Below are 11,706 nucleotides of genomic sequence, written 5' to 3'. Positions count from 1 at the left end.
ATTTATTTTTATCTATAATTTTGTTTTTACTAATGGTCTTTGGTCTTCTATTATCTCTTATCTTCATATTGATTTCTAAAGTGCTTTGGACATTCAAAATCTTTATGTGATATTTTGGGTTGATTTTGAAGTTTTCCCTGACATTTAATTTACTTTACTTTTTGGAGCACAGAGATTTAAATTTTATACTTTCAGATTCAGACACATTTCAGACTTTATCTTCTGTGATTTATTCAGTTAGGGACAAAGCATAATATGTCACAGTTTATACATTACGTCCATATTATTTTGAAGCATGTCTGATACTTCTAAATTATGGCTCTTAAATACATTAAAATTCTAAATAAAATTAAGTACTATTCAGAAAAATTATTTTTGGTAAAATTAAACGCAAATTATCTGGCAAAAGCATTTTGGAAAATCCCTCTGGTTCTTTCATTATTGGAGTATGTCACCTATGGTATCAAAATACTTCTCAGTTCTGAGTTGGAAATAAACACCCCAGTTACTCATCCTGAAGGACTTGTGAGGCAGAAGTCATATGTATTGGGCCAAGAAAGCATGGTGTATTGGGTCTCAGGGCTTGCACAATGAAGTATCAAAAATTAGGTTTCAACAAGAGGAATGTATTTTCTCACATTCTTAAAGGCTGCAATTACCAAATAAAATTGGTGGCAGAGCTAGGCTCTCTCAGGGCTGGAGTCTTCCCCACTCCTCCCTTCAGACATCACCTACTTTGTGTTGTAAACTCCTCTTTCTGCATCTGTCTTTTTTTCTTTTTTTTATATATTTTATTTTACTTTTAATATTAATCACAGTCATTCACTTTTTATCCCAGCCATAGCCCCCTCTCTCTTCCCTCCCAACCCTACCCTCCCTTCCTCATCTCCTCCCTGCCCTTTTCCAAGTCCTCTGCTAGGGGAGGTTCTTCTCCCCTTCTGTCTAATCCTAGCTTATCAGGTATCTTCAGGACTGGCTGCAATGTCCTAATCTGTGGCCTAGCAAGGCTGCTCCTCCCTCAGGGATGGGGGAGGTCAAAAAGCCAGGCATTGAGTTCATGTCAGAAATAATCCTTGTTCCCCTTACTAGGGTACCCACTTGGATACTGAGCTACCATGAGCTACATCTGAGCAGAGGTTCTAGGTTATATCCATACAAGGACCTTGGTTGGGCAAACAGTCTCTTGGAAGACTCCTGTGCCCAGATATATTTCGTCCTTGTGGAGCTCCTGTCCTCTCCAGGTCTTACTAACTACCCCTTCTTTCATATGATTACCTGCACTCTGTCGAAGGTTTGGTTATGAGTCTCAGCATCTGCTTTTTTTTGATACACTGGTAGGTAGAATCTTTCAGAGGACCTCTGTGGTAGGCTCCTGTCCTGTTCCTTGTTTTCTCCTACTTCCAATGTCCATCTCCTATCTTTCTAAGTGAGGATTGATCATCTTACCCGGGGTCCTCTTTCTTGCTTATCTTCTTTAGGTGTACAGATTTTAGTATGTTTATCCTATCTTTTTTTAAAAGGATTGTCTTTTTTAATTTTTATTTTTTAATATGAATCACAGGTTATTTACTCTGTATCCCAGTTGTAGCTCCCTCTCTCTTTCCCTACCATTTCCACCCTCCCTCCCTCATCTCCTCCCTGTCCATTTTCAAGTACACAGCTATGGGAAGTCCTCCTCCCCTTCCATCTGACCCTAGTGTATCCCGTATCTTCAGGACTGGCTGCAATGTCCTCCTCTGTGGCCTAGCAAGATTGTTCCTCCCTCAGGGATGGGGGAGGTCAAAAAGCCAGGCATTGAGTTCATGTCAGAAATAATCCTTGTTCCCCTTACTAGGGTACCCACTTGGATACTGAGCTACCATGGGCTACATCCAAGCAGGAGTTCTAGGTTATATCCATATATGGTCCTTGGTTGGAGAAACAGTCTCATAGAGGACCCCTGTGCCCTGATAGATTTTGTCCTTGCGGGGCTCCTGTCCCCTCACTGTCAACTAACTCTCCTTTTTATCATAAGATTCCCTGCACTCTACTGAAGGTTTGGTTATGAGGCTTAGCATCTGCTTTGATAAGGTGCTAGGTAGAGTCTTTCAGAGGCCCTCTGCAGTAGGCTCCTGTCCTATTTCTTGTTTTCTCCTACTTCCCATGTCCATCCCATTTGTCTTTCTAAGTGAGGATTGATCATCTTACCCTGGGTCTTCTTTCTTGTTTATCTTCTTTAGATGCACATATTTTAGTATATTTATCCTATCTTATAGGACTATGTAAGTGAGTATATACCATGTGTGTCTTTCTGCTCCTAGGATACCTCACTCAGGATGATCTTTTCTAGATCCCACCATTTGTCTTATCTCAACTTTTCACCTCACTGTAGCAGGACTGGAATTACAGATGCATGCTGTAATACCCAGCTTTATATGGGTTCTAGGGACCTGAATTCAGGCTGTCACAGTTGGGGGACAAGTGTTTTACTTCTGAGTCTTCTTTCACTATTTTTTTTTCTTCAAAAAGTATTGATTTAAAAAATTTTTTTTATTAATTACACTTTATTCACTTTGTATCCCCCCTGTGGTTCCCTCTCTCCTCCCATCCCAATCCTTCCCTTACTTCCCCCTCTGCCTGCATGCTTCCCTCCTCCCCAAGTCCACTGATGGGGGGGGTCTTCTTTTCTTTCCTTCTGATACTAGTCTGTTAGGTCTCATCAGGAGTGACTGCATTGTCTTCTTCTGTAGGGACTGTCTCTTACATGAACTGATTGGCCTGCTCTTTAATCACCTCCCTGTGAGAAGGGAGCAGCTTTACCATGCCACATAAGAAGACATTGTTTATCCTATCTTATCCAGATGTCCCCAAACTGAAGAATGGATACAGAAATTGTGGTACTTTTACACAATGGAATACTACTCAGCAATTAAAGACAAGGAAATCATGAAATTTTCAGGCAAATGGTGGGATCTAGAAATGATCATCTGGAATGAGGTATCCCAGGAGTAGAAGGACACATGGTATATACTCACTTATAAGTGGGTACTAGACCTATAAGATAGGATATGCATCTGTCTTATCTTTGTCTCTAAATATTTTTCTTCCTATAAGTCTACAATCTTAATTTAATTACATATGCAGAAATATATTATTATTTATTTTTTTAGATTACAGTTTATTCACTTTGTATCCTGTATAACTGTAGCTCCCCTCCCTTGTCTCCTCTCAATCCTCTTCTCCCTGTCTTTTCTCCACCCATGCTTCTCCCCCTGTTCACTGATAGGAGAGGTCCTTTTCCCCTTCTATTCTTTCCTAGTCTATTAGGTCTCATCAGGAGTGGCTGCATTGTCTTCCTCTGTGGCCTGGTAAGGTTGCTCCCCACCTCAGGGAGCCAGCCACTGAGTCCATGTCAGAGACAGTCCCTGTTCCCATTTCTAGGGAACCCAGTTGGACACTGACCTGCCATGTGCTACATCTGTGCAGGGGTTCTAGCTTATCTCCATGCATAGTCCTTGGTTGGAGTATCAGTCTCAGAGAAGATCCCTGTGCCCAGATATTTTTTTCTTTCCCTATGGAGCTCCTGTCCCCTCCAGATCTTTTTATCTCCCCTTTCCCAAAGTTTGGCTAAGAGTCTCAGTCTCTGCTTTGATACCCTGCTGGGTAGAGTCTTTCAGAGGCCCTCTGTGGTAGGCTCATATCCTGTTCCCTATTTTCTCCCTCTTCAGATGTCTATCCCATTTGTTCTTCTGAGTGAGGATTGATCATCTTACCCATGGTCCTCCTTGATTAGCTTCTTCAGGTGGACAGATTTTAATATTATTATCCTATATTATATGTCTAATTGCCACTTATAAGTGAGTATATAACGTGTGTCTTTCTACTTCTGGGATACCTCACACAGGATGATCTTTTCTAGTTCCACCTATTTGCCTGCAAATTTCATGATTTCCTTGTTTTTAATTGCTGAGTAGAATTCCATTTTGTAAATGTACCACAATTTCTGTATCCATTCTTCAACTGAAGGACATTTGGGTTGTTTCCCGTCCCTGGCTATTACAAATAAAGCTGCTGTGAACATGGTTGAGCAAATGTCTTTGTTGAATACTTTAGTATCTTTGGGATGTATGCCTAGGAGTAGTATGGTTGGATCTTGAGGAAGTGTTATTCCTAGTTGTCTGAGAAAGTGCCAGTTTGATTTCCAGAGTGGTTGTACAAGTTTACATTCCCACCAACAGTGGAGGAGGGTTTCCCTTTCTCCAAAGCCTCTCCAGCATGTTTTGTCACTTTAGTTTTTCATCTTAGCTATTCTGATGGGCTTAAGGTGAAATCTCAGGGTCACTTTGGTTAGCATTTCCCTGATGGCTAATGAGGTTGAGCATTTTTTTTTTTTGTGTGTGTGTGTGTGTTTCTTTGCCATTGGATAGAAGATGCTCAATCCCCATTCAGAAAGGCAAAGAGGATGGACATCAGAGGAGGGAGAAAACAGGGAACAGGACAGGAACCTACCACAGAGGGCCTCTGACAGGTTCTACCCTGTAGGGTATCAAGGCAGATGCTGAGACTCATAGCCAAACTTTGGGCAGAGTGCAGGGAATCTTATGAAAGAAGTGTGAGATAGTAAGACCTGGAGAGGCCAGGCTCCACAAGAGCAACAGATCCAAAAATTTTGGGTACAGGGATCTTTTCTGAGACTGATACTCCAGCTAAGGCCCACTCATGGAGATGGCCTGGAACCCCTGCACAGAGGTAGCCCATGGCATTTCAGTGTCTAAGTGACCTCCATATTAATGGACACAGGGACTGTCTCTGAAAGGAACTGATTGACCTTCTCTTTGATCACCTCCTCCTGAGGGGGGAGCAGCCTTATCAAGCCACAGTGGAAGAGAATGCAGCCACTACTGATGAGCCCTGATAGAGTAGGATCAGAGGAAAGTGGAGGAGGACCTCTCTTATCAGTGTACTGGGGGAGGGGCATGGGTGGGAAAGAGGGTAGGAGGGTGGGATTGGGAGGAGAGGAGGGAGGTACAGGGGGGATACAAAGTGAATAAACTGCAATTAATAAAAATAAAAAATCAACCCCCCCAGGAAACAAAAAGAAATGCTCAATGTTCTTAATCATGAGGGAAATGCAAATCAAAACGACCCGGAGATTTTACCTTATACCCATCAGAATAGCTAAGATGAAAAACTCAATTGACAACACATGCTGGAGAGGTTGTGGAGAAAGGGGAACCCTCCTCCATTTCTCCTGGGAATGTAAACTGGTACAACCACTTTGGAAATCAATCTGGTGCTTTCTCAGAAATAGTTTTTATAACAGGGTCTTACTATGTAGTCCTGGCTGGCTCTCTAACCCAAATATAAAGCTGCCTGGCTTTCAACAGAGATCTGCCTGCCTCTATGTCTTAAATTCTGGAAATAAATGAGTATTTGAAATCCTATTCTTAAATAAAGTCACATCCACAGGTACTAAGGATTAAGATTTCAATTTCATTATGGGAAGCACAGTTTAACAATTAATAGATGTAAATCAAGTGAGGAGAGAGAGACATGCTAAGTCATGTGAGATTACCAAGAAAAAGGGTAAAACCCCAAGCCTTAAAAAATAGTAATAAATAAAAATTAAAAAAATAATAACAAACACACACACACCCCCGCACACACACAGAAAGACAATAATGAGGTCACTACTTGAAATATCTGTGGAAACATTGTTAGGCCTTAAAAATAGTATGAGGCCATCAGAGAAGCTTCCCTGCAGCAGAGAAACATACACACAGAGAATCCTTAGAATACACAGCTCTAAAAGGGATGTCTCCATAAAATCCTTGCTTTCAGAACTCAGAGAAGCTATGGAGGAGGGGGAGGAAAGAGTGTAAGAGCCAGAGGGGATAGGGAATACCAGGAGAACAAGGCCCTCTGAATCAGCTGCGCAAGGCTCATATGATCTTAGAGAGACTGAAGCAGTATTCACAGGGCTGACATGGGTCAGAACCAGGTCTTCTGCTATCTACTGAAGCTTTCAGAGTAGTATTTTTATGGGACTCCTGAGTGTGTGGATGAATGTGTCTCTGATGCTTGTGCTTCTTCTTGGGGCTCTTTTCCTTCTGTTGGATTGCCTTGTCCAGCCTCAATGTGATGGTTTTTGTTTTATCTTATTATGTTTCATTTTGTTATGTTTTGTTGTTCTTTCTTAGAAGTCTGGTTGTTTGTTTTTTTGTTGTTGTTGTTTTCTTTTGTTTGTTTTTCTAATGAAACCCCCTCCTCCAGAGGGGAGGAGAGGTGAGGGAGGAACTGGAAGGGGAAACTATCATCAGGATATGTTGTATGAACAAAGAATCTATTTTCAATCAAAGGGAAAAACAGCATGAGAAAATGTCCCATGAAGTACCTAGAAATCCTGTTTAGAATCTGAGGTAAAATCATTAATTGATTATGTTATGCATGATAATTCATGGCTATGAGCTCACTATTACTAGCAGAACAAAAAAAATACTATGATAGTTCTTAATGCATATTCAGTTTTAATTGACAGTAATTATACATATATATGGCTTAAGATTATAGGTTGACACTTAAATATGTAAACTCAGTGTGTAATGGTTAGAATAATAGGCACATCTGTCATCACAGATATCTATCATCTATTTGTATTAGGAATATTCACTGATTATTTTGAATTATTCAGTCAGTTGTTGTCAATCATGTACTTTCAGAATTTTGGAGACTTGGAAGTTTAAGTTGATGTACCAGTTGGGCTGTGTATACATACTTTGTAGATGTATTTTTTTTCCTAGAGGTTTCTGCAAAAACTTTAAGGTTAGGTTTTAATTTATGAATTTTGAGGAAGGTATGAGGACTCATTGCTGTGTGCAAACAGGAATTGCTCGACTTGCTTTCAGGTTGTCATGAAGCAAAAAAGAAAATTTTGAAGTGTTTGCAGATTAATGATATTATTTGTCAAATGTTCATTATTTTGATTCCTGTGAGTTCAGTATATATATATATATATATATATATATATATATGCCACCTATGATCTGCTTCAGTGGGGTTTCTCTTTTCCAATTCTTCAATACAAATTTTATTGATTAATTTTGCTATTTGACAATTTCATAAATATATACAATGTATTGTGAGTATCATCTTCTTACATTTTTCTTTTATATTACATTTTTCTTTTATCCCTGTCAACTCCCTCAATGAAAGCAATCTCTTTCATTATCAGAGAAAATACTTTTTCCCTTGGAGCAATCATTCTATGTTGTTCAATAGAATCTATAAAGACTGCTTCAAAATATTTTTAACCTGATATATATTTAGACTCAATAGTCTCACATCTTTAAAACACTAAAATATTTATAAATAAAATTAAATATCTTAAGTTGAGACTGAAAACATGAATGATCTTTAGGTAGTAGAACACTGTGGTCACTGAAGTTTAAGAGCAAAGGAGTAGAGCTTCTGTGGATACTGACATCTTCTAAAGAGTAGCAATTTCTTTTAAATCCCTATCAACATCTTTTTATCAGACATTCCTATACATATGTTAATTCTAATAAATGACAATCTGCTCCTGCATACTGAGTTCTGTATTATAATTTCTTTGCTAATGAGAGAGAAAGAACCAGATTGTAAACTCAAAAGAATCATCTTAACAATTAGTGGCATTCATGGAGTTAAACTGTTTTTCCTTTGGGAAAGAAATACTTCTTTCAACTTGATTTTTTTAAGTTGAAAGCTTTTTAAGCTTTGAGCCACTTTTCATGTGAACACACCAAGTTTAAAACTGCTGGGAATTAACTTCCGGAACTTTGTAAGGAGAAGTGGCTGTGATGTCACAGACCCTTGAGGGAAACTTCTAAAACTGAGATTTGTCCTAACAGAGACTAAACAAGAAAGATGAAGAGTGAACATGATGGGATCCAACAAGAATGTAGTACAGAATGCAGTAATTTATGAAATTTTTCCTGTGGTCAATATAAAAACTCAATGAAGGAAGGCAAAGACTTAACCACCTGGTACATTTATGATTCTTAGTGACTAATTATTTGAAGACTGATAAATTTGGATATCGTTGGTCATAGAAATGGAAGAAAGTGATGAACAGCCTATCTCGTTAGGGAAGCAGGAAATTAGAAGGAGAAGGCGACCCAGCCAACCAATGGTAGATAAGTCACAGCAGACTGAAGCAACAGAAAAAAAGAAACCCACGGCTGTAGTACAACTTCCTGCCCCCAAAGGTACCTTCAGTATTGATAATATTTCTGGAAGCAAAAGCACCTACTCTGCAAAGGAATATGAGCCTGTAAGACTGTCCTCTCAACTTCAGAAAACTTGGGTGAAGAGAAAGTGTGGCCAGATAGTGACTGACAAATCATTGCAGACAGACACTGCTGTTGAAGAAAAACTGGAAGTCATATTCATTGATAAATCACTTACACTTGAAGAAAACCCAGAAACAGCTCCAGAATTGCCACTGAGTGTTCGAAATGCAGAGATTCCAACAAGCAGAACCTGCACTCATCTTACAGACAAATCTCAGCAGACCAGCTGTACTGGTGACTGGAGTGTGGTGAATATTTGCCCAAAAGCTAAAACAGACAAAGAACAACAGACCTACTTCAGTGAGTTAGAAATTACTGTCATGTCTATGCCAGGTAGCTCTTTGAGTAAACCAAAGGAAGAAGTAGTACCTGTTGAAATAAAGGCTTCTCTTGAAATAGATGTACTGTCAACTGAAAAAGTCTCTAATGCCATGATGTCTTTTACTGAAGGGGAGATTTCTGCTGAATTTCAGGCCCTACCAGCTGATGAAGCCACAGCTAAAGCAATGCTCTTCCTTACAGAGGAGATGCCTAGCCTCATACCGTCTCCACTTGAAGAGACCTCTGCAGTTGAGACAGACACTTCAACTATGAGAGTTGCTGTGAAAATACAACCTCCATCAAATGTCGAGCTTCATTCTGTACAGAGCTCTCTGTCAATGCAAGAGGCTCTTGCACGTGAGCCTTCTGATCAACAGAATCCTGAAGATGTTAAGGTGGCTCCTTCAGAACTTTCTACTGAAGTTCTGGTTCCATTCACAGAAGAGGTGCTTGGGAATATTCAAGCTTCAGCAGTTGAGAGTCTCTGTGAAGAAACCTTGGGTAGTGTAGAACCTACTCCTGGTGATGTGCAACCTCCACCATCTGATGATGCATGTAGTGAAGTTCTTTATGGATTAGAGTCACCACCAGATAAGCAGTCAGTAGAAGAGGACTCTGCAGAAGTTGTTCCTTTACTAAATGAGGAACTTCCTACAGATGAGGTCTTTGCAGGAGGTCAGCCTCCATCAACAGAGGATGCTCTCGAAGAAGTATGCTCTGCAGAAGAAGTTCTGCCTCCACCAACTGAAGACGAACCTGAAGAAGAAACCTGTGCAGAAATTCAGGCTCTACCAGCTGAGGAAGCCCCTGGAGAAGAGACTCCTGCAGAAAGTCCACCTCCACAAACTGAGGAGAGCCCTGCAGAAGCTCCATGTCCACCAGCAGAGGAGATCCCTGTAGAAGCTCCATGTCCACCAGCAGAGGAGATCCCTGCAGAAGCTCCATGTCCACCAGCAGAGGAGATCCCTGCAGAAGCTCCATGTCCACCAGCAGAGGAGATCCCTGCAGAAGCTCCATGTCCACCAGCAGAGGAGATCCCTGCAGAAGCTCCATGTCCACCAGCAGAGGAGATCCCTGCAGAAGCTCCATGTCCACCAGCAGAGAAGATCCCTGAAGAAGCTCCATCTCCACCAGCAGAGGAGATCCTTGCAGAAGCTCCATGTCCACCAGCAGAGAAGATCTCTGAAGAAGCTCCATGTCCACCAGCAGAGGAGATCCCTGCAGAAGCTCCATGTCCACCAGCAGAGGAGATCCCTGCAGAAGCTCCATGTCCACCAGCAGAGGAGATCCCTGCAGAAGCTCCATGTCCACCAGCAGAGAAGATCCTTGCAGAAGCTCCATGTCCACCAGCAGAGAAGATCCCTGAAGAAGCTCCATGTCCACCAGCAGAGGAGATCCCTGAAGAAGCTCCATCTCCACCAGCAGAGGAGATACCTGCAGAAGCTCCATGTCCACCAGCAGAAGAGATCCCTGCAGAAGCTCCATCTCCACCAGCAGAAGAGATCCCTACAGAAGCTCCACCTCCACCAGCTGAGGCAAGCCCTGTGGAGGTCCTATCTCTGTCAGGTAAGTCTTCAGCAGAAGAGGCCTCTGCAGAAGTTCAGCCTTCATCTCTTGAGGGGGTTCATCTAGAAGGTATTCCTCTAGAAAAAGAAGTTGTGATTCTACAAGCTGAAGAGATCCCTCTAGAAGATTTATCTGAAGACGTGCAACCACTGCCACTTGAGAAGGAGAATGTTGCAGAAGGGATCCCAGTTGAACTTTATGCTCTTCAAGTTGAAGAATACCCTGCAGGAGAGACCACTGTTGAAGGCCAGCCTTCATCATTTGAGGGTGCTCCAACAGAAGACCCCCTTACTGAAGCTCCGCTTCCAGCGGCTGAGGCAAGCCCTGCAGAAGAGACTCCCATAGAAGAGGCACCAGCTGAAGTTCAGTCTCTACTAGCTGAGGAGGTCTTTACTGAAGTAGTCACAATGGAAGATGCCCCTGCAAGTGAAGCTGGGTCTCCTTCATCTGAGGGGGCTCCTACAGAAGAAGCCCAATTGACATCAGCTGAAGAGATCCCTGGAAAACCTTCTGCTGATGTTCAACCTCCACCACCCGAGACCCCTGCAGAAGAGTCTCCCGTTGTTAAACAGCCTTCAAAAACTGATGTGGTTCCTACACAAGAGCTTCCTGTGGAAGAGAAGCCTGCTGATGATCCACTTCCACCTTCTGTACAAACCCCTAAAGATAAGGATCTACCAAAAGATGCTGAGGTATCAAGCATCTCAGACAAAGAATTAGATCCTGCTACTTCGACAGGTGGTAAAACACGGGAAACACCGGGAGTGTCTAGGAAAAAAGATGATCAGTTCTCCACTTTCAAAATAGAAGGTACCATTAAAATAGAATTAAAGAGCTCCATCTCCTGAGCTATACTCAGGTCCTATCATAAGCTAACAACTTAACTGTATTCTAGAAGTGCATTCTTTAGAAAATGAGACACTATCTGGAAGAACTTTCATGAGTAGATTAAAAGATCCCAAACGACTGAGCATGCAGTTTGGACAATGAATAAAAGCATGCAGTTTGGACAATGAATAAAAGCAGTCTCAGTTTAATGTCGCTCGTGTCATTTTCATTCAAATCTATAGCATGTCAAAATAACTATTTTAAAGTGAAGTTAATTTATGGTTGTCATTATTACTTAAAATATACTACATATAGTACATCTGTAGACAATGACTATTTATTCTGAAATTATTTTCCCTTCTGTTCCTTTAAATATATATATATATATATATATGTGTGTGTGTGTGTGTGTGTATGCATATATATGCAGGAGAAGTGGCAGTATATTTCTTGAAGATGTCATCAACTTTAAATGCCTTGAGTTTTATTTGCACATATAAAATTAGACGGTATTCTTTTCTCTGTTTATGATTCATCTTATCTTTCATTCTCTTTCCATTGACTTATTCTGAAACAAGCATTGCTTTCCTTATACAGCGACAATAGAAATCAGTGTGGATAATTCCCAGGAAGCTAAAAACAAATCTAACATATTACTCAGACATACCACTCTTTGGAATAT

The 11,706-nt window shown here is 41.0% G+C and overlaps 1 protein-coding gene across 1 annotated transcript; it reads left to right on the top strand.

Annotated features, from left to right (window-relative positions):
- Positions 1-8,071: 8,071 nt before the first annotated feature.
- On the top strand, positions 8,072-11,044 carry Fscb (fibrous sheath CABYR binding protein). Its single transcript, XM_021630462.2, has one exon. It carries the CDS (start codon positions 8,072-8,074, stop codon positions 11,042-11,044), a length of 2,973 nt encoding a protein of 990 aa, XP_021486137.2.
- The last annotated feature ends 662 nt before the right edge of the window (positions 11,045-11,706 follow it).

Source organism: Meriones unguiculatus, chromosome 7, assembly GCF_030254825.1.
Source record: "Meriones unguiculatus strain TT.TT164.6M chromosome 7, Bangor_MerUng_6.1, whole genome shotgun sequence".
NCBI classification, from domain to species: Eukaryota; Metazoa; Chordata; class Mammalia; order Rodentia; family Muridae; genus Meriones; species Meriones unguiculatus.
The sequence above is the reverse complement of the archived record's forward strand: the minus strand, read 5'-3'. Positions and strand labels throughout refer to the sequence as shown.